General features: G+C 57.1%; 1 protein-coding gene across 2 annotated transcripts in view; it reads right to left on the bottom strand.

Annotated features, from left to right (window-relative positions):
• Positions 1-9735: 9735 nt before the first annotated feature.
• Positions 9736-22358, bottom strand: part of LOC100350928 (inositol-trisphosphate 3-kinase B) — a 99702-nt gene continuing 87079 nt past the window's right edge. For both annotated transcript variants that reach the window (XM_008268340.4, XM_070055425.1), the window contains 5 exons: positions 21104-21317; positions 16764-16968; positions 14833-14934; positions 13426-13497; positions 9736-12583 (listed from right to left, as the gene is read on the bottom strand). In XM_008268340.4, the coding sequence (XP_008266562.4) occupies positions 12368-12583; positions 13426-13497; positions 14833-14934; positions 16764-16968; positions 21104-21317 (809 nt within the window). In that variant the 3' untranslated portion in view covers positions 9736-12367. The remainder of the gene's footprint in view (positions 12584-13425; positions 13498-14832; positions 14935-16763; positions 16969-21103; positions 21318-22358) is intronic.

Raw genomic sequence — 22358 nt, 5'->3', positions numbered from 1 at the left:
TTCCGAGTGAAAGCCCCACCCTTTGCCCTTGGCTCAGGTCAGCCCAGGACCCTTGCTTGGGAAAGCTGCAGTCCTGGGTCCTGGTCCCCTTGCCCGGGGCATCCTGGCCCATCTACTGAGAGATGTTGCAGCTCGGGGCCTGCATGTGGCAGTGGCCCTGGGTCAGTCAGCTTCTAAGTACGACCTGTGGGGAGACCCCAAGTTCAACCAGGAGGACCCAGAGATGTCACATGTGCCTGGGGCTGACTCTGCTCATGGGCAAGACTGGGACTCAAAGCCCAAGGCGACAAAATGACCCAAAGCACTGTCAAGGTCATCCAGACACTCTAGGGAGCAGTTCTGGATGGTGAGCGTCTTCCAGATTCTCCGTGTGCTCAGAGGAAGGCGGGGATCCTCCTGGCCAGAGAACACTGCTTGTGCCATCGTAGGTTTCCGAGGGGCTGAGCGGAAGTTAGTGCCACCTCCAGCCTTGAGAAGGGCAGCGAAGACACCCCCCCTCTCAGGCCCTAACCTCTTAGCCTCAGGCAGGGTGACATGGGCTGAGCCAGCCAGAGCCTCTCTCCTTGACAGTAAGTAAGCCCCCAGCCCTCAGGCACTGGGAGGGGCGCATGGCTGCCTGCAGCCAGCACAGGAGGGCTACGTGAAGATGCCCTGGGACAAGAGGTCAGTGGAGGAGGCAAGAGTGAGGCTGGGTTTGGGGACAAGACTGTGGCTCCTTTCTCAGCCAACTGCCTTCCAAGGAGTGGTGGAGCCCAAGCCTGGGGCTGGGAGGTTCCTGGTGGGGAACCCTGTGCAGGCCGCTTATGGCGCCACCAAACCAAGACAGACATTTCCGGGCTCCCTTCCGGTTGTGAACAACCATGATCCTCGTCGCTCCTTGTTTACAGAGCGCTTTGCTCCTTCCTGCAGACATGCCAACAGAGCCGGCTTTCACCGGGTGTCTACTGGGCGTCCACTGTGTTCTTTCATCATCACAAACCTAGCAGGCGGTTGATGCTTGCCTCATCCATATCTGAGGACCCAGGAACAGAGAAGCTGAGCCACTTGTCCACAGGCTCACAGTGGGTTAACGGCAGGACAATAGATGGCCCTCATGTACCACTGCCTCTCCTCCCTTGTTGGAAGACACTGGCTTGAACCCATGACCGGATACCCTTCCAGAAATGGTGGCCGAGGCACTGCCAGCCCATGTGACGACAGAATTAGGTGGTCCTTTCACCTGGAACATCACCTGTTCTGAGCACACCTGCCTAGGCTCACTGGGGTGGCAGGAGGGAAAACATCACGCTCGCTGTGCAGTATGGGCTGACTGTTCCCCAGGCTCATGGTCCAGGGTAAGACGAGGGAGGAGAGGTCCCCAACTCTCTCTACTTAGCACAGCTGGGGAGGTAGGACAGGAGCCCTCACACTGTGGTCTCCCCTGCTAGAGAAATGGAGACAAAGCAGCAACACTGCCACCCATTCACAAACATGTCGCCATGCCACCTGGCTGAACCAAGGCCATGGTGAGCCTGCTACAGCCTCATGCAAAGAACACAGCCTCTAAGCAGGAAGCAGGGGTCTGCTCCCGGAAGAGGTAGGCCTGTCCCTGGCATGTAGCTCCCCTCCCTGGGCCCCAGCTGAGGGCCTGGCCCTAACCCCCAGCTGGCCAGCAGCTTGTGAGATGCCACAATGGAGAACTGCCAGAGGGGGTCACCAAGGCCCTCTTCTCACATGGGGCCCATTATGAGCCCAATTATATCTTGCTCCCCAAATTCATATATAAAGATCCTAATCCCCTTATTATTTATTATTTTATTTGAAAGGAAGACAGATCTTGTATCTGCTGATTCACTCCCCCAAATGTCTGCAATAGGCTTGGCTGGGCCAGGTGACAGCTAGGAATCCAGAACTCCATCCAGTCTCCCATGTAGTTGTCGGGACCCAAGTATTTGAGCCAGCACATGCTACCTCCCAGGGAGCACATTAGCAGGAAGCTGGAACCAGGCACTGCAGTGGAATGTGGGCATCCCAAACAGTATAGGATGTCTCAAGAGGTGATGACTCTAACCTGAGGTCACTAAGGTGGGCCCTTATCTAGTGTGACCAGTGTCCTTACAAGGAGAGGTCAGAACAGACATCCACGGAGGGAAGGCCTATGGAGACAGTAGGGCTGGACAGAGGCCTCGGAAGGAACCAGCCTAGCTGACAACTTGGTCTCCAACTTCCAGCTTCCCAAAGTGTGGGCAAAAGTCTCGGGAAGTGCTGCCATATGAGCTGTCTGGTCTGTGGTGGCACCAGGAGTGCCCAGGACACTGCAGCTCTTTAGTGGTGCACAGCTGTGCAGCTGCTCTGGGGCCAGGGGCCCCTCTGCATCCTTGGGATAAACCTGGGGACCTGGGTGGTCAGAGGAGGCCTTGTCTTTGCTGGGATGCTTGGTGAACAGCCCCTTGGGTCAGTGTCTCTGCCAGCTGGACACTGGGTTTGGGGTCCCCACTTGGGTGGAGCTGTCAGAGGAAGGGGAGGCCTGTGTTCAGAGCAGGCCCCTGCAGCTGTCTCCCAGCCAGAGGGGTGGATGTTTATAATCTCACCAAAACAAGCTATGCTGGGGTGGGTGTTTAGCATGGTAGTTAAGATAGCCCTGCAATGCGATCCACATTGGAGTACCTGGTTTCCAGTCCTGGCTGAAGCTCCTGACTCCAGCTTCCTGCTAACTAATGTGCACCCTGGGAGGCAGTAGTGATGGTTCAAGTATTGGGGTCCCTGCAACCCATGGGAGAGCTGGATTGAGTTCTCAGCTGCTGGCTTTGGATCGCCCAGTCCCAGCCATTGCAGGCATTTAGGGAATGGACTCTCTGTTTCTGTCTCTCTCCCTGTGTGTGTGTGTGTGTGTGTGTGTGATTTTCAAATAAGTAAATAAAAATTTTGTAAAAAGCTATGTCAAAGATAAAATTATAGAAAACAAAGAAACTTCTGAAAGTAGGAATGTCACAAGCTTCCTTGAGAAACTGTCCCCACCTTGTGAGGGTCCAGGCCAGGAAGGGGGCCCCAGAGGAAGACGACAGAGGATTCGCCTCTGCTGTCGGCTTCTGTAAACACCTGGAACACAGCAGGATGCTTGGGAAACACCAAGGAGGCAATGGCCAAGTTTTACAGTGTCGTTGCTTTGAGCTGCTGTCCTTGAACTGGACAGTGCCCCAGTCTGCACCTGCAGTCTCTTGGAAGCCCCTCTCCTCACCAGCCCTGCTCAAGTTCCACCTGACTCCCCAGACCCAGCCCAAGGCCATGCCCACAGGAATGACCAAGGGCTGATCTCTTCTCTGCTGTCCACTTCCTTTCAATGGGCCTGCTCCTCCCCTGCCCCCATGTGATTCTGGGTGAGACTGCTATTCCCAGAACCCACCCATCCCTGAGCAAGGAGGGCCTGGGCCCCAGCTGGCCCACAGCACATCCCTCTCCTTGAGCTAACCTGGAATGACCCGAATCTGTCCTGAGCTCTCCCTAACCAGGGTTCTGGGGAGGTGATGATTCTCCCTCCTCCATCCTAAGGCAGTAGTGGTCAGCATAAAGCCACGCACAGACACAGCCGAGGTTCCACCTGGTGGAGCAGGGTGCCAACAGGCAGAGATGGGGAGCACTGTCTTACTCTGCCATCCCAAGGCCAGTTCCAGCCCTCCCAACCCACAGTTTCATTTCTGGAGCCACCTGTGCCTCCTCTCCCCATTCCCTCCCCTCCAGCCTCTCCTTCCCTTCTTCTCCTCCCCTTCTCTTCTCTTCTTCCTCTCTCTCTCCTTGTTCGTTCACTGTTTGTCCTGTCCAACAAGCTGGTTCAAGTTGTTTGACCAGTAACAAGAAAAAGTCCTAGCTAAGAACCCACTCCCCAAAGCCTCCATGGCTTGTTCTGTCTTCACTGTCCCCCCTCCCCACCTAAGAGCACAGCTGAGCCACCGCAGGGCACCAGACCCCCACAAGATCATCACTCACCCACATCACACACGCACAGACACACACACTCTCTCCCTCACACACACATATACACACTCACACACTCTCACCAGGCCTGGGCACGCCTGTGATCACTTCCATGCACCATGCATGTCAGATAAGGCACTTACATGTCTCCAGTTTTCATCTCCCTCCAGCCCCGCCCCCTCCATTCTGTCTCCACCTGTCCCCTCCTTGGCCTCACATGATGAGAGCAGGGAACAGCATGTAGAATTTCAAGAGACCCATTCTCCACATAGAAAACTCCAAAAAAGATGAACATGCATGCAGAAGCTCTCTTTTCCCATTGACCTGATGGGTGTGGACATGCCATGGCTTTGTATCCCCAAAGTGTGGCCTTCTCAACACGCGGAGAGGCCCCCCAGGTGTGCTGGGAGTTTGCTAACTCATCCATGAGGGGCCAGTGAAAGAAAAAGAAATGGAAGCTGAAGTCTTCGGTCCTAGAGCTAAGTCTCTCCTTTCTTAGCCTTCATAAAAACTGAGTCCAGAGGTTAGCAATCCAAAGTCTTGGGAATTCTGAGGTCCCAGGCCCTCAGCTGGTGTCCCCGCCCACAGTCTTGCGAAAGTCTCCACAAGGCAAGGGCTATGGTCCTAGTTGCCAGGACCTAGAGACAGGTTTCTCAGACTTGAAACTCTCTCCCAGATACTGCCAGCTCCCAGTTTCTCATTTCCTCATGCCAACCACGGCCTGTGCCAGGTGCATTTAATTGCACGGACAAGATGGAATTAAAAGCAGCAAGTTGCTAATTGATAGGAAGCACACCTGCAGATCTGCCCCTCCTTTCTGCCTAAAATGGAAAATATTTATGCAAAAAATATCCTCTGTGCCCAGCTTAGAAGTAGAATTTGTTTTCATTGGCTTCCTGCCCATTCAAGGTGTTGATTATTCAGCCATGCAAATAAGTACAAGCCAGCAGGCCTGGGCCTCAAAGAATTTCACTAGGACCTGAAAGAAAGCAGACAGAACATGAACAACACTGGATGAAGACACAAAGCCAAGCCTTAGGAAATGGTGGTGATACTTCAGGGGCTTGATGAGGATCTCAAATTTAGTGAAAACATCTCATGTAATAGGCTCTCCTGATTGTGAGACCCAAGAGGCATTGCTCAAGGTTTTACACGAGTTTACAGAGTTTACCAGAGTCCATCTGGATATGTGATGGAAAGTTTGAGTCAGGTTCATTTTATTTTGGATGAACATGGGCATCTATTCTTCCAGCTCTATTTGCTAGAAAGACTTTCCTTTCTCCACTGAGTTAGCTTTGGATCTCTAGTGAAAACCACTTGACCATAGGTGTGGAATGAATTTCTGAATTTTCTCATGCTCCATTGTTTTATGTACATATGCCAGTATATTGTGGTTATTGTAGCTTTATAGTAAGTCATGAAATCCTTGAGTGTGAGTTCTTCAACTTTGTGCTTCTTTATCAAAATTATTTTGGCTCTTCTAATCAAATATCAATTGATTATGAGAATTGACATCTTAACAAGATTGAGTCTTCTCATTCATGAATATGGTATGTCATAGGTTTAGTCCTTTGCTATCTTTCATTGGCATACACAAATTTTGTTAGATTTATAGATAAGTATTTTATGATTTTTGGTGTTACATATTGTAAATGATACCAGCTTTGAAAATTTGTTTGTGAGGCTGAGAGAGGGAGATAAACAGAGAGACCAAGAAAGACAGAGACACAGAGAGAGCTCCTGTTTGCTGGTTCACTCCACAAATGCCCACAATGGCTGGTGTTGGGCTGGGCCAAAGCTGGGAGCCAGGAACACAATCCAGGTCTCCCAGATGGGTGGCACGAACCATCTACTTAAGCCATCATCTATGCCTTCCAGGGTCTACATGGGTAGGAAGCTAAAGTCAGGAGCTACGGCCAGAATCCAAAGTGGGCACTTAGAAATGGGATGTGGTATCTTAGCCAGGAGACCAAACATGTAACATAATCTTACTGGGTTTCCCTTACATACAAGTTATTTTTCTCTTGTGGAATTCAAAGTTTCTTTGACTCTTCATACAATGAGGTGTTTGGGTGTGGATCTCTTTTTGTTTATACTACTCAGAGTTTGTTGAGCTTTTTTATTATTATTATTATTTGACAGAGTTATAGACAGTGAGAGAGAGACAGAGAGAAAGGTCTTCCTTCCATTGGTTCACTCCCCAAATGGCTGCTACAGCCAGTGCTGCACAGATCTGAAGCCAGGAGCCAGGTGCTTCTTCCCAGTCTCCCATGTGGGTGCAGCAGCCCAAGCGCTTGGGCCATCCTCCGCTGCACTCTTGGGCCACAGCAGAGAGCTGGACTGGAAGAGGAGCAACCAGGACTAGAACCACCACCCATATGGGATGCCAGCACTGCAGGTGGAAGATTAACCAAGTGAGCCACGGCGCCAGCCCCTGAGCTTCTTTAATGTAGTGTTTTTTCAACAAATTTGGGGAGTCTGCAGTCATTATTTCTTCCATTTTTCCCCTTCTTTCTCTCTCCTTACTTTCTGGTACTCTCATTACATGTATACAGATGCACTTAAGGATGCCCCACATTTCTCTGAGGACCTGTTCATTTCTCTTCTTTCTTCTATCTTTGGACTAAATGCTTTACCATTCTTCTGCCAGTTCAACTGCTGTTGAGTATGCAACTTCAGAATTACCCTTTGATTCTTGGCATGTACAATCTTTACCTTTAGTGATATTCTTTATTTGATTAAGCTTTATCATTAGATCTTCCTTTACTTCTTTAAGCATGGTTTCCTTTATTCCTTAGGGCACACTTATAATGGTTTCTGTGAAGCTTTACTGATTAAATCCAGTATCTGGACAGACTCACAGCTCGCTCTTTATAGGCTGACTTTCCTTATATTTTAATGTCTCGTTTTGTTGAAAACTTAGATATCATGAGATATATGCACACTCACACATCTTCAAAGTTGTTTCCTCCAGACATTTGGCTGCATCTTGCTTTTTAACTACTCTGTGTCTTCTAATTGGTAAGTATATCAGTTTTTAATGAAAAATACAGTCATAAGAATTTGCACTAGGGGTTGAAAAGCAGCAGCGAGGTCTGGTGGACCACGTTGGCCCTAAATCCAACTGTCCAGACAGGAATCAGCATCCTGTTATGGGGCTGATGTTGGCTCAGATGCACGAGGAGCTGGACACTGCAGAAATGGCAGTGGGGGACTGCTGTGGCCCCTCCCCAGCCTTGGCCACCCCCAGGGCCTATACTCTGTCGCCCTCTTGGGGCTGTCAGCCCAGTTCCCTCACATCTCCTAGCTTATGTCCCTACTGCTTGGCTTCAGGAGGCTCCAGCCTGTTACAGTAGGAACTGAGAGCCAGCCCCTCTGAGACACCTTGACTGCGTGCAGAGCTGCACTGGACTGAGACAGGGGTGGGTGTGAGGAAGAAGGTTGGGAGGGGATCAGGACATCTGTCATGAACCTGGAGTGCCTGAAGGAGCGCCACCACCTGTCTGCTTCCCTCCACACCTGGGCAAGGTCGCTCAGAGAACCCAAGACCCCTGGGGATTAAGCATGAAGACTGTGGAATCAAACGGCATGATGGAGACACGTGTTGGCAGAGACCCGCCAGCCCCAACCGCTGCCCCGCCCCTCCATCCCTTCAGGTGCCTGTAATGCGCCTGGCCGCCCAGACGGGGGCAGCTCCCGCACGTGCCCTCAGAAAGCAGGACTGAAATTGGGCTTTTCATTTATAGAGGAGGGCAGCTATCTGCAGCGAACTGTTGCACTCAGTTTGTCCATGATCTGCAGAAGGTTTTCATAACAAGTCCCCCAAACACGTACCGGCACGTTGACAACTGCAGAAATGGACCGGGCACGTTTTCCTCCCCCAAAACTGCTTTCTTCATTCCCGAGTTTGGGAAGGTCTCGGGTGGGAGGTGCAGCCAGCAGTCAGCAACAGGGGTCTTTGGTGGACTAAATGCCGCCCCCCCCCCAATCCCAATGTCGTAGTCCTCCCATACTGTGACTATATTTGAGGGCAGGGCCAGTGAGGAAAGGATAAAAGGTAAATAAATGGGGTTCCCGAGACCGGTTCCTAACCCCATAGGGCTTGTCTCTGTATGAGTAGAGGGTGCCCATGTGGACACAGCAACCTGGCCGCTGCCTGTCGCCCACGAGCCTTAAAGAGGGCCCTGGGCTGAACCCAACCCAGCCGAATCTTGATCTTGGACTTGGCAGCTTCCAGAACTGTGAGCTTCCCCATCAGCGAAGATGCATGCTGTGGGGTGTTTCGTAGGGCAGCCAGAGCCGACTGAGACACTATCAACCAGTTATTTTCTTGTTTTATAAAATGAGCTGCAAAGCCCTCACATCTTGCGCCCACACCAAATCCGTCTCCAACATCCCCTTTCTCACTTCTCAGCTCGTGCCTGTGCACGGCACGCTAAATGCCAACGGCGGGCCACAGCTGTCACAGTTTTAAAAAGTGGAGAGAAACCAGACAGTTTCTCGGTGTTCTGAGAATGAGGAGGTTTTGCTTTTCCATGGCAGGGCACGTGAGCCAGCCTGTGAACTGGCACAGAAACAGCTCTGCACACCCTGTCCACAGGGCAAGGGAGAGAGAGACCTGGGTTGCCCCTCTCCTGAGGGCCACCGAGAGCCCAGAACCTCATGGCACGAGTGACCCGAGGCGTCTCCACGCTGGGCCCCGGAGGGCATTGATGGGAAGCTACAGGGCTGGCTGCTGCCGACAGCAACGTGATCCCAGTGAGGCCACCAGACTCCGACGTGCAGAGGCCCTGCGGCTTTCCTGGTCTCTATGTCCCTTTTATAACTTCTCCCAGTGATAAAGGGAGGATACACCCCCACCCCCAAAGAGGGGGAAACACCTCTGAATTCTGCAAACGAAGCCCTCAGTGATCAGAGTCCATGGCAAGCCCTTGATGCATGGCAGGGCTGCTGAGCCCATCGAACCCTGGGCTTGCTACTTCATGCCGAGACCCAGGACAAGGGTAAGACAGGCTCTCTCTCTGTCCTCTAGGCAATCCCCGACTGCCAGGAAGGCATAACTGCTTTTGAATCCAGGCAAATTCTTCATTCAAATCTCTGGTTCCCATTTATCACCCAGGTCAAATTGCTTTTCCTAAGCCTCCGTTTTCTCATCTGCAAGCCTTGATCATTGGTTAAGCCTCTGCCTGTGATGCTGGCATCCCATGTGGATCCGACTGCTCCACTTCCAATCCAGCTCTCTGCTGTGGCCTGGGAAAGCAGGGGAGGATGGCCCAAGACCTTGGGCTCCCGTGCCCACATGGGAGACCCAGAAGAAGCTCCTGGCCCCTGGCTTCAGCCTGGCCCAGCCCCAGCCATTGCAGCCATTTGGGGAGTGAACCAGTGGATGGAAGACCTCTCTCTCTCTCTCTCTCTCTCTCTGTAACTCTTTCAAAATCTTAAAACAACAACAAAAAACCTTGACCATGGGGTCAATCTTGGTAAGGAGGAAACACAGGAGGGAACGTCCCCGGGCGCTGGTCACAGAGGGACGCTCCAGAAGCAGCGGCTGGGTGGGCCAGGAGGGCTTCTTCGTTGCCGAGTCCTGAGCTGCCACTGGAAGGCCTGGTGGCCAGGGCAGACACGGCTCCTCCTGGAGGCAGATTTAAATTCTGTGCAGACGACACACTTGGCCAGTCTGCCTCCCATCGCCAGGATCCTAAGCCCCAGGGTGGAGGGCATGCCAGCTCCCGGAGAGCCTGGGCCCAAGGCTTAGGGTCAGAGAGAGGACACTGCAGCCGGCGCTGGTCTCCGGGGCCTTTATTCAGGAAGTTACGGACTTCTGCGGGGGTTTGACAGGCACCGGGCAGGGCTTGTAACAGTTCAGTTTCTCTAAAGCCCCCGGCCAGGGCCGGGGGCCCAGAGGAGGAGAGCCCCATGGCAGAGGGGGTTCCCTCCTCCAGAGAGAAGGCACAGATGGGCTGAACGCACTGCAGCGATGGGCCAGGTCTCTCACGCACACATGCACACGCTGGGCTCGACCGGACGCGCAGAAACTCAAAGCTAAATCACAGCTACATACAGAAGAGTCCATCGCGGGAGCCAGGGCGACTTCTGGGCTCTATGCACCGAGTGGGGAAGGAAGTTCAGAGAGAAGGCAAAGCTTTTCAAGGAGAAAGAGTCCAGCCTTTCAGTCTTAGTGTTTTGTGCAACTTAAAAAAAAAAAACCAATAAAATAAATATAACTTAAAAACGTCTTACATGACACTAACGGGCCAGTCTGGGAAAAGCCGGTGAGGAGACCTTCCATGAATGCTGAGCAGTGCTTAAGGCCCAGGGACCTGCAGGGGCTGCAGCTCCCATGTACCTGCGCACATGTGTGCATAGCTAGGCCCACCTCCTGGCATCTGCACAGACAGGACCGAAGGAGCTGCTGGGGACCCCAGAGCTGGGTGGGCACGGTCTTCCAGACCACTGAACAGCGCATCTGGGAAATTCTCTAGGATCCATCACGGGCCCCACTGTCAGTGGGGCAAGATAGCTTGGGGGGCAGAGGTGTAGGAAAGAACGGGCACAGGAATTACACAATACCCCAGGCCCAGAGCAGCCCTAGAAAGATGATGCCCCTTCCCACAGTCCTCACACAGGTAACGATGCCCAAAGCAGGGCACTGCCAGCAAGAGGCTCTGTGCACCGCCTTGAACAAATGCTCATCTACACATCAGCACTTTGCTTGCCGACAGCTGGGGCCTGCCTCAAGTGCCTGGGAAGTTTTGTTCTCACAAAGAAGTGAAGCTGGTCCCCTGTGACTTCTGTCCTTATCATCAACTCAACAGTGATAATCAGATGATCAGTTCGCTTCAGCACACTTTGCACAGATAGGAGGAGGCTGACTTTGGGCCAGCCCGTGGATTCGGCTGCAGAATCCCGAGGTCCCTTCCCCGTGGGGGGACCTCGTCTAATGGGTAAGTGACCACAGCGCTGGAGCCCGGTCCACCTGCTGTCCCCAGCACGTGCTGCCATGAGGCCTCTCACGCTCAGCTGGCCAGAGTGTGGCCTTTAGCAAGTTGGCCCACACAGGAGCTCACTGCTGTTCTGAACAAGAGCCAGGAAGTTTAAGTGATTTCTTTGTTTTAAATCTGTACTTACACATCCTCATGGGTTCCACCCTCCGCCCCCACCAACTGTCACTCATCCACCCAGCATGTGAAGGGGAAACGTGTGTGTCACCCAGGAGGGTGGCAGTGGCTCCTCCAGGGCACACACCTCGGTCCCTGGCCAGCCCCTATGGGCCTGGTGTCCAGCAGGACGCCTCTAGTAGCAAAGGCGTGTGGGGCGGGGGGAACCCCCAGGGGCCTGGGGGCCACCGGGGGGGCCTAGGGGCCCAGTTCCAGCTGGCCTCTGCCTGCGGCTTTGTTCTGAGGAAGTCCTGCACGCTGTGTGTTCTTCTCCACAGTGTAGACTTATTTGCTCTGCAGTTCAAATAAGGCCTGGGGAAGGGGGGCCGCAGCCCCTTTAGGCTGTGAGGCTCACTTCAGAGGAAACGAGACATGGATGCTGGAAAGCCAGAGTCTACTTCCCGCCTGATGCTGGCCGCAACCACCAGGAGCTCTGGGCTCCAGGACAGGACCCCATGTGTGCAGGAGAGGCTGCCCAACCAGCACCAGGGAGGGAGGCAGAGACCCAAGAACGGTCTTCAAGGGGCAGGGCCTAGGTGCTGTCTACTCACTGACCTTCTGCCACCCAGCCCCCAGCAGGGCAGGAAGGCAGTGGCACAAGGACTGTGGGCTCCAGGTGAAAGAGCCCAGCTCCTGCCCCACTCCTCTGCCAGGCTGGCTTCAGCCTTCTTCTAGCCTCTGGGTCTGGCCCAAAGCTAGAGGGTTTCAATACCAGGTAGATGGGGGCTCATGCTTCAGCAGGCACCTCTGGAGTCCCTGGGATGCTCACAGTCAACATGCATTTCCCTAGTGGTTTTGTGCCCGGGTTGCCAGGAAGCCCAGAACCACGGTCAGGCCCCAGGAAAGCAGTCTTGATGCTGAGCTCTGGAAGAGAGGCTCCCACCAACTTGACAGCGGCACTAACAGCACTGGCCAGCAGGGGGCAGCAGTACCCCACAGGCAGCCCTCGTCTGCAGGGGTCTCCCTCCCAGAATCCAGCGCATTGCTCAGGGTCCCACCAGCTGCCAGCGATCCCACGACCATCCATGCCCCTGCCCGAGCTCCAAGCTCTAGAGGAAGCTGAGCCTGGGTACTTCTCTTATCAACACGGCCGTGCCACCCAAGCCTCTGTCTTCCTCTCCTGTCTCCAAAGTGTCTTATAGTGCAGCTCGGGAGGGTCAGTCCCGGGGCTCGTGCCCAGGCGGCATGGAAGAAGAGTTAGCATGGAGCAGGCAAGCAGAGTGCAAGGCAGAGGCGAAGGCCAGGGCGCGTGGGCGGGCTCAGGGCAGTGGGGCGCCCTGGGACATTTCGGTGAGGATGTCGATGAGGTTGTTGAGCCCCGACAGGTAGCCGTCCTCCCGGTTCCCCTCCTGCCAGGGCACGTCGTGCTGCAGGGTCTGGCCCTCCGGCAGGGGTGTGGTCTTCCCAAAGTCGATCATCCACACCTTGGCCTGCTCCTTCTTGTCGTGGATGAAGAGGAGGGAGCTGCCGATGACCTGGAGGGTGCAGGGGATGAGGGGCGGGCGCTGGCAGCTCAGGTCTGGAGCAGCAGAACCCCTGCAGGCACGGCTGTGCTGGGGTTCTGGGGGTGGTGGCCCCTCCGTGTGGGCAGAGCAGAGAGGAAGAGGAAGTCCCACGCTGGCCTGCTCCCTCTGCCCCACCTCTGCCCACACCCTGCTGACTGCCCCAGGGGCCGTGTGCCTGGCCAGGTGCATAGTGTGTTGGTGGGCAATGGTGTGAGTGTATGAATGTGCCTATGTCATGTGTAACCACATCAATTTTGTGTGTGTGTGTGTGTGTGTGTGATTTTTCTGTGTGAATGCAGGCATGTAATCTGTGTGTCTGTGATTCGGAGTGCGTGTGTGCACGTGAAGAGTGTCCACATGGTCCTAGGGCCCTGGCTCGCTCACATCAGGATCTTAGAACCCCTCCCGGGCAGTTCCCACCTGCTGCCTGCTGGCCCTGCAGACCAGCGTCCGCCAAGGGGGAGCAGGTGGGAAGTGCAGCTGCCCCAAGAGCAGCAGCGGAGGCCTGGAAGTCTTGCTCTGGGTCAAGCCTGAAGACCTCGAGGTGCCGATGGGGACAGCTGGCTATCGCTGCCCTGAGACCCATGAGGTGTGTGGGAGAGAGGCCCTTCCACTGCTGACCAGAAGGGACAAGCCTTGGCAGGACAATGGCCATGGGGATCTGGCAGGACTCCCCGCCCCCTCCACTGTGTGCTCTCTCTCCCAGGGTGCCCAACACAGCCCCTAGGATGGATGTGGGCCTCCACATACAGAGGGGGCCACAGCTGTCCTAGACACCCTCTCCACCCGAGAGGGCAAAGCCCAGGACCCACCTCATGGCACTTGAAGAAGGGAGAAACTTCCAAGGTGGCTCGAATGGCCTTCAGTCGGTCCCGGTAGGCAATCTGGAAATAGAAAAGTGAGTGGCATTTTAGACAACCGGGGCAGGCAGTGGATTTTAAGCCCATGTAGCTCATTAGAGGCACTGAATGTCCAAAATGAAAGCAGCCTTACACTGTGATGGCTTATCCCCCATCCCCTGATTCTCCTCTACCCAGGAGGAAACAGGCCCAGAGGAGGAGCCATAGCCGGGTCCCTGATCCCTCTCCCGCCAGCCTGTCCCATGACAGGAGGTACAGGGCCCCTCCGTGCTCCAATATGCCAGTGAGGCACACACGCATTCTGAAAGACAAGCCACTGCCTCCTTGCTTCTGAGAGAACAGAGCAGGTGGCAAAGCCAGCAAGGTCACTGCCAGTGGCCATGGGGGAAACCCGTGACACTCAGGGTTCCTCAATGCCCATGGGAACAGGAGTGGCAGCTGGCAGGGCCACTGGGCAGCTCCCTGGAGGGCTCGGTACCAGGAATAAAGCCCTAGGCTTTGCTGAGGGCTGCAATGGGCCTTCCAGATGACCAAGAACCAAAGGGCCCAGTCTTGGGAGAGCTGAGGGCTGCCCCAGCTCTGCAGCCTCCCCTGCTGGGAAGGGGGTGGGGAGAGTTCCCGGGTACAGCTGGACTGTGTGTCCCTGCAGAGAAGGCCGTCTGGGCTCACCCCTCTCTGCTCTGCAGTCCCTGGGGCCTGTTTAGAAGGTGCCTCTCACTCGGGTCTACGGCCCACATCCCTGGTATACCTGGACCTCTGACAGTCACAGCATACGCTGCACGTGGGAGCCAAGGCACGGCACATCCACGTCAGCTATCTGGGTCATCTGATGCCCACGGGTGCAGTGTCTGCCCAGGCCTGCTGGCTGCCACGGCGGGACACACGGAAGCAATCTCTCTGTCACCAACGTGTAGTCCACAGCTCCAGGCTCCAGGTCAGCTGGCCAGTTGTTACTAGGGAGGGCAGAGCCCAGCGGCAGAGACCCGGGAGTGACTCCCAGCTCCTCCTCTCCTAGCTGCATTGCCCACTTCCGCTTCCTTGTCTGTGACACGGGACTGGGAATGCTGCTCTGAATGCAGCACCACTCCCAGCAGCTGTCAGTCTCTCGGGGGATGGGAAACGAGTCCTGGAGCCATGAGGGTGACGGCTAAGGGAGCGTCTGTGAGTGCTGGCCAGGCTTCCCTTCTACTCCTGCATGGCGGGGCCACTGCATCACCTTCTGCACCTTCCACGCCGACGGCGGGCCAGGGTTTGCTGTGTGGCCACTGGGGCAGCGCCATTGTCATGGCTTGGTTGGGCTAGGGCTGGGCCAAGAGCCGGGGCAGGTGGTGTTCTCCCTGGGAAGGGGCCTTGACTCACCAGGATGTTCTGGTTTCCTTTAGTGAACTCTCTGAAGGCCTCGGTGACCTGCTCCCTCGTTTTGGTCTTCTTGAAGTCCCGGTTCACAGAGCCGTCTTCTTTCTAGGGACAGTGACACCCACCCAGGAGCACGTGAGCAGAGGACCTGGGGTGGGACCGTGCTCCACCACGAGGGGTCCTGCAGCAGCGGAGCAGCCAGAAGCCGATGTACAGGGCCAGAGGCAGATGTGACCAGCTGCACCGTGGTAAACCAGATGGCCCAACAGAGGCAGTGGGGGGTGGGCCAGGGGTGTTGTCTTGGGCCCTCATGGAGGGGCACACAGAGGTGACAGTGGCTTCCAGAGGAAAGGCCTGGAGCAGCACAGCAAGCAGAGGGCAGGGGGCAAGGGCCCAGGGGAAGGGTGGCCTTGGTCTCCCACCAAGGCGCCTGCTGCGCACGCTGCCTGCCGGTTCCACCCCCAGCAGCTGCCTGCGTTATCTGATCTGCGTGGGAGTGGCAGCGGTGTGGCTGGCTCCTCAGCACCAGCATGGTGGAGGTGCTGGCAACTCGGATGTGCCGAACAGAAGCCATAAAGTGCTTTTGTCAGTGGAAAGCCGAGACATCTCCACTTAGAAAAAAAAAATTACGCCGAGGTTGCCAAGATCTATGGTAAGAAAGAGTCTTCAATCTATGAAATCATGAAGAAGGAAAAAGAAACTCATGCTAGTTTTGCTGCCCCACGTCACACTGTAAATGTATAAATTAAACTGTATCACAGGTGTACGTGAAGACAGGACATGGAGACGTATGTTCAGTCTGTGCAGGGTCAGCACATGAGGTTCTGTGCTTCAGGGACAAAGGGTGACAAAGGAGAGGGCCCCAGGAGTCGGCACTTGCGTCGGTCCACTCTAGGCTGGGGGTTAGTGGAAGCTACGACTTCGCTGTGACTGTCTGGGATGCAGGCACAGATGGGGAACCCTGCAGTGCACGAGGGGCCGGCGCCGGGCAGGCGGGTGGGCGGGCAGCAGTCCTCAGGCCGAGCCCTCCTCCGGCCTCCCTGGGAACCACAGCAGGAGAGGGGCGGGAAATCAGGGAGACAGCGGCTTCTCCCTAGGGGAAAAGACGGGCTGCTGGCCTCTCCTGCAGCTGGACAGCGCCCAGGCACCAGGCACCCAGGCACGCGTGCTCGGGAGGGCAGGTGCAGGGAACATGAGCTCTTTCCAACAGCAGAGGAAGGAAAATGAGCAGCAAGAGGAGCAGGCCAGCCAAAGGCTGGTTTCCCAGGCAAGGACGGGGCAAACAGCATTCTCAGCCCCGGGCTTGCAAAGCCAGCCCAGCACCCCTCGGGCAGCGAGCCGCGAACAACCCTGGGGGCAGTGTTGCCAGCCGCTGCTGCTAGCTCCTGCGAGGGAAGGTGGGTCTCTGGGCTGGCTGCCCCAGGCCCCTGCAGGGACCACCACTGGCTCTGTCCCCTGCAGCTCCAACAGCAAGGGGTGTGCAGGAGCCTGGGGACAGGGAATGATATCTGAAGACTCTTAAGGGGCTGGAGAGGAAAGAGCAAGGCCGTCAAGGGACCACAGCATGGATGGCACGGTGGCCAGCGTCCCTGCTTCCCACCCTGCATCTCCTCGCTACTCCAGCTCACGGGCACAGACCCAGCCAGCCAGTTCCCCGGTGGCAGTCCCCAAGCTGGCTTCTGTCTGGCAGACATGGGCTGGGTAAGTGGAGAGTCCTCAACAGAGGGCTGAGTGCTGGGCAGGGCTGGGGGTCCCTCGTGGGGTCAGCCCACTTGGGCCTCAGTTGGAGGAATGGGCTAGTGTCTCCAAATACCTGCTTGTCCCTGAGGGCCAACTGCCTGTATCCTCTGAGGCTCTGAGAGCAGCCAGGGCCCCTGGGATAGACGTTGGTGAGGAGACACCCCCCTTCACTGGGGGCCAGCTACTGGCCTCACCTTGATGCCCTCGATCCTGAAGCCGAGGGTGGCCGTGGAGCTGATGGTCTCCCTCCACTGCATGTACCGCGGCTTGGTCACGGCGCGCTGGGCCTTCTCCTCCTCGGTCGGGGCCTCGGGGTCCACCTCGATCATCTTCTGGTACATGTCCTTCCGCAGGCTGGGCTTCTTCCGGGCTTTGGTCAGCTCCTCCTCTAGGTAGGTCCTGCGTGGGAGGTGAGGCAACATGAGGGCTGCAGGCTGGATCGGAGCACCCTCATCTCCAGATCTCCGCGGGCCTGGCCCAGCCCCAGAGGCTCCTGAGATGGGACCCTTCCTTCAGCCCCTCCCACCCCCCAGGGGCCAGCAGGAGGGGGAAGGAGGTGGCTGCTCTGGGGCTTGTCCTGCTCCTCCTGCTGTGTGTATGCTGGGCGAGTGAGTACCGGGTCAGGGGCTGCTCAGGGCCCCCACTGTGGCCCCTGGGCTGCCTGGGAGCCTCCAGAAAGCAAAGGCTTCCAAAGCCAACGCCTGTGTGGGCTGCAGAGCATCTGTCCCCCCCCCCCCCGGCCCTGTCCCTAGATGAATGCAGCTCTTTGCAAAGAGGGGACAGTTCCTGAGCGCAAGGCTGGGCCAGCAGCAGCCCTGAGGGCCCACAGTGCTGGCTGCAGCAGCCCACAGGCATGCTGAGGCCTGGGGTTCCTCGGCCTCTGCTCTATCCCACACACTTCCCCAGCTCACACAACCCTGTCCACACCAGGCCTCCACCTCCCTGAGCCCCCAGCCCAGCAACCTGAGTACATGCACCACAGCAAGCTGCCTCCCAGCCCTGCACACCACACGAGCAGGTGGGCCTGCTGGCTGAACTGGTGGGACCCCCTGGTGCTGGAGAAGGGAAGTGGGCAGGGTGCCCATGGCTGAACTGCTGGCCCTGGCCTGTGAGGCCACCCTCCCACCCCGACCCCCTGCCAAGCTTCCCCCAACTGCCTCCTACCACCCCCTCCAAACCCAAGGGGGATGACTCAGTCCTCCCCTCCTCTCTGCTCCCTTTCCAACGCCCCCTCTTCCCCCACAGGGGCTCAGACACTGCCCATCACCCTTTGGGAGATGGAAATCGGCCGTGTCAGCTGCAGGATGGGGAAGTTCTTCCTTGCGCCCTGCGTGGGCGCAAGCTGGCCACAAAGGCCCCACCCCCCACCTGACCCCAGCCCCTGCTCCAACACTTCTCCAAGCTGCTGGTTTGGGACCCAAAATAAGCTGAACAAAAACCCACGATGTCTTAAAAATGACAAGGTTGCAGAAAGCACTATCAATGGCTATTTGCCCTCAAAGAAGGAGGAAGAAAAGCCCCCAAATCTCTGAATATGAACTTTGGCCTGGTTGTTTAGGATCTTCTGGGAGTGGCTGAAGACTGAGGAGGAGGCATTACCTCTTAGGCACTCGTGTGCATATGCAGGAACCCAGGCACACCTACATGTTTGCACACGCACAACACACCACGGTGCAGGCAGAGCCAGGTCCTTGACAACAGGGCCGGTATGGATCGGTGTGCATGCTGGGCAGCAGGGGAAGGGCAGCCCTGCCAGGCAGGGGCTCTGCCACTGCCCCCAGGTGTGCTGCAGGGGCCTACAGGGCAGAGGGCTGGCTCACTTCTGCAAAGAGGTCTCAGGAGCTGCTCAAACAGGATGCAGACTTCAAAGTCAGATTCTTTCCCACAAGGGCTTTTCTCCAAGAACAGCTCAATGTGGGCATGCTCACTCACTCCAAGAGGAAGGAGGCCAAAGAAGAGATGCCCTGAGGGGTCACCAGCTGGATGGTGGGGTCTATTGACCAGGGGCATGTGAGCCCAGAGCTTCCCCAGGCTGCCCCGTCCCATACAGAGGGCCAGAGACCTGGCTGGCCCAACTCCCCTGTGGGGGGCACTGTGCTGTGTCAGAGGAGGTGACAAGACCAGGTCAGGAAGTGCTCCTCTCTGGGAGGCCACAAGCCTGGGGGGCGGGGAGCCAGCAGGTGGCAGACCAAAGTCACCCAGAGCTTGCAGAGGGGAGCAGTGCTGGAGATGGGCGCCTCTACCCCCAGCCTCAGGCTGGGATGTGAGGAAGACACTGCTGGCGTTCGGCATCAAGTCACAAACCTAAGAACACCCGGCAGAGCAGTACAAGCCCACGTCCTGTGTCACTGGGGCCCCAAAGTCCCTCCTTTAAGACACTACCATCTGTGCCTTGGGACTCAGGGTTGGCGGTGGCCCTGGGCTCCAGCCTCCTCCCTCTGGCAAGGATGGGCTACACTCTGGGGGTGACCATGGACTGCTGGCCTGGGGAGAAGCTCGGAGAGTGCTGGACCACTGTATTTGGCCAAAGGCCTCAGTTGGCAGCCCAGGCCCAGCACAGCAGCGAGACCTGCTCTGTGGGAGTGCGGGCTGTGGGCAGGTTGGGTGCACATCTGCACTGCACCTCTGCCTGGCTGGTGGCCCTGGAGATTCACTGAGCCTCTCAGGATCAGGATCCTCCTGCTTGCAACAGGAATGTGACCCGTCTCCCACTTCTGGGGGAACGCAGCAGGATAAGGCAACGGAGGCATGGCACCTGGCGTGGAGCTGTAGCACCACGGTCCCTAGGATCCAGGTGCAGGGCAGGTGGGACCAGGTGGACCCTGGCTCTGGGGAGACTTCCCTCTTGCCTTCCACCTGTACCCCTCTCTCCTCTACTCCCTCAGCTGCCGGCTGCCAGCCAGGACTGGGCTAAATGTGTCTCACCCTCGCACTCTGGGTGCAACGGGAGAGAAGCTGTCCAACCTGGCTGGGAGGCAGCCCCAGGGTGGGGACCAAGCTCCCGTCCACGGCAGCCTCTTGGGGAGCAGGCAGGTACATGGGCAGCCTGGCCCTGGGCTTGGTGCGAAGTAGTGCATCCTAGGGGCTGCAGACTTCTGGGAGCAACGGGCCACACACTCGTTACTCACTGGGGCATCCAAGTGAACACCGAGTGAAATCTTCTCTGCTTGTTGGAGCTGAAACTTGAACCTCCCTCTACCGCTATCCAGGTTGGGAGGAAGGGCTGGGCTCCTGTTGAGGGGGCTCACCCCGGTGTGCAGGGGAGGGTCTTCCGGGGGGCAGAAATAAGGCTCTGCATAAGAGCGGTGGCCACATGGTGGCTAAAGGGACTGGGGACAGGCCTGAGGGAGCAGTGGTCCAGACGTGCCCAGCCCTCACTGACAGGTCTGGCACGCGACAGAGCTCCCGTGATGGGTGAGGAAGGAAGGGGCAAACAGGCTGATGGGGCCACTTTGCTGCTGGCCTCTTTCTCTGTCTCTCTCAACACACTCCACTCCCTCTCTCCTGTTCTCTTCACATAAGAAATAAGCTGATTAAACCATGGAAAACAGATGGAGTCTTCTGTTCTGAGCTCTGCTTCCCAGAGCTTGGCTCCCACGCCAGCCATGCGGGCCGCACGGAGAACCTGCAGCCCCAGCCGGGCTGTCAGCGGGGAGCACAGCACCTGCACTGCACTGGGGCCACGGCGGCAGAGGTGTCACCAACCCTCTCTGCAGGGGAGAAGGCGCCACGTGAGTGGCTCTTGGGATGGAGCGGCCACGCAGGGCCTGAGAAGGGACGAGAAAATGCTGTGGCCAAGATGGGGGCCCAGGCAGAGCCGGGCTGGGCCTCAGTGCCCCTCTGTTGTCTGCCCACCTCCTGCTCGCTCTTCCTTTCTCCTCTTCCTGCCTCTCCTGCTTTTCTCTCAGGCCAGATGCCAGGCCCTAAAGCTGCAAACTGGGGGATGGGAGCCAGTTCTGCACACAAGCCCACTTGCTACTCCCAGTTCTGGGTCCCTGGAGTGCCCTCCCATGCCCTGCCAACCAGGCTGCCCCACCCCCAGGCCCACCCGTGATGGGCAACAGCCAGTGTGCATCGCTGGCGTCGCTTGTGCTCCTGGGCCCTCTCTCCTCGACTGTACTCTCGCAGCAGGAACAAGTCTGTCCGTTCCACGAGGCAGCTCTCTCCACTCTCACTGGCGCTGTGACACTGACGAGGCCTCTGTGCCTCTCCAACCCCTGCAGCTCACCAGCAGAAAGTCACCATCTTGCTACCTCTTGACCCAGTATTCGCCCTGTGCAATCCCAGCCTCCAGTGGGGCCCCCTGCCCTGGCTGCATTTGCTACTGGCCCCTACTCACCTCAGGGCAACAGAGAAGGCAGGGGCTGTCGCAAGCAAGGCCAGGGTCCCTATACCCCCTGTACATAACAGGAGATGCCTGGGGAGAGAGGCGGGTTCTGGCTTGTCACACAGACCCCGAAGCCTCCCGGAAGCTGCACGTGGCCTGGCTGTCAGCCGTATGGTGCCGGGGTGAGGTGGGAGGGGCACGGCTCACCTGATGCCCATCTTGCAGTCCATCACACATGGGGAGTCAAAGTCGGCCAGCAGGTCGTCCATCTGGTTGTAGCGCTCCCCGTCCTTGACCACGTCCCCGTGGTAGGCAGGTACAAAGGGCCGCAGCACGTCGGTCATCAGCCGGTCCAGGCAGCGCTGCTCTGACTCACAGTGCTTCTTCAGGATCCTGCCGTTGGCGGCCGCCTTGAAGCTTCCTGCAGAGCGAGAGGGAGGAGGCCCTGGGTCCCAGCTGTGGTCGGCAGGCAGAGGCGCCATCCTCTCTGGTCCACCTGACAGCCCCCTCGGCCCAAGTGCCTGGGCCTCCCTGTGGATGCTGCCACTCTGGCTAAGTCTGGGGCCAGGTACGCCCCAGGCCCTGCTGTGGACTGAGCAGTTTAAGCAGAGTGGGTTCAAGTCCCTGGCCCTCCCAGCACCACCCCACTCGCTGCCTACTGGGCTGGTTCCTGACTTTCTTGAGCCCAGGGCCCTCATCTGAAGATGGAGGACCACAGGCTGCGGCTGCAGGGCTTCCAGGGACAGGCGGCAGAGCAGAGCACAGTGCAGGGACCTATTCCTGCCTCTGTGTCCCCAGGGCCATCCCCACCCCATCATCATCAACCTGCTTCCTTGAGTCTCCAGTGTCAGTGCCGCAGCCCTGATAGGACAGGACAGGGGACATGGAGCAGACTAAGAAAGGGGGCTCCAAGGCTCAGCCTGTCCGGGGAGTGCTCCTTCCAGGCCATACCCTCACATGGCCACCCCTGGGCCTGGGCCAAAAGGGCAGGGGACAGAAAAGACATCAGACCCTGTGCTGGCCTGAAGCGAACTCGCAGGCCAATGACGTCACGAAGGCCAAGTCCATGGTCAGTCGCTGAAATGTCTCAGAGGACAAGGCCTGCCCAAGGGGCCTATAAGCAGACTAGATGAGACTGGGGTTTTGGCTCCAGATGCCCCTCCTCCTCTGTCACTGATGGCTGGACTGGAGATGGCCCTGGAGCCATAGCCACCGTCCAACCAGCATCCAAATGGTGTCTCCTCTCACGGTTCCTGGGGGGGTGAGTGGCCATGGCAATGCAGGCATACAGTAAGCGCCCAATAAAGTGGTTAGCTTTGTCCCTTTCTGTCCAGGGTAGAACGGTGGGCACCTCTGCAGAGCGGTAGCATCTATTTCATTGAGTTCAACTGGAGGCGAGACTGAGAGCGGGAGAAAGGGTCTGGAAGAGGCAGAGACGGGGACAGAGGTGGGGGTTGCACCG

The sequence above is a fragment of the Oryctolagus cuniculus genome, chromosome 13, assembly GCF_964237555.1.
Source record: "Oryctolagus cuniculus chromosome 13, mOryCun1.1, whole genome shotgun sequence".
NCBI lineage: Eukaryota > Metazoa > Chordata > Mammalia > Lagomorpha > Leporidae > Oryctolagus > Oryctolagus cuniculus.
Note: the sequence above shows the minus strand (reverse complement) of the source record. Positions and strands in the feature narration are given on the sequence as shown.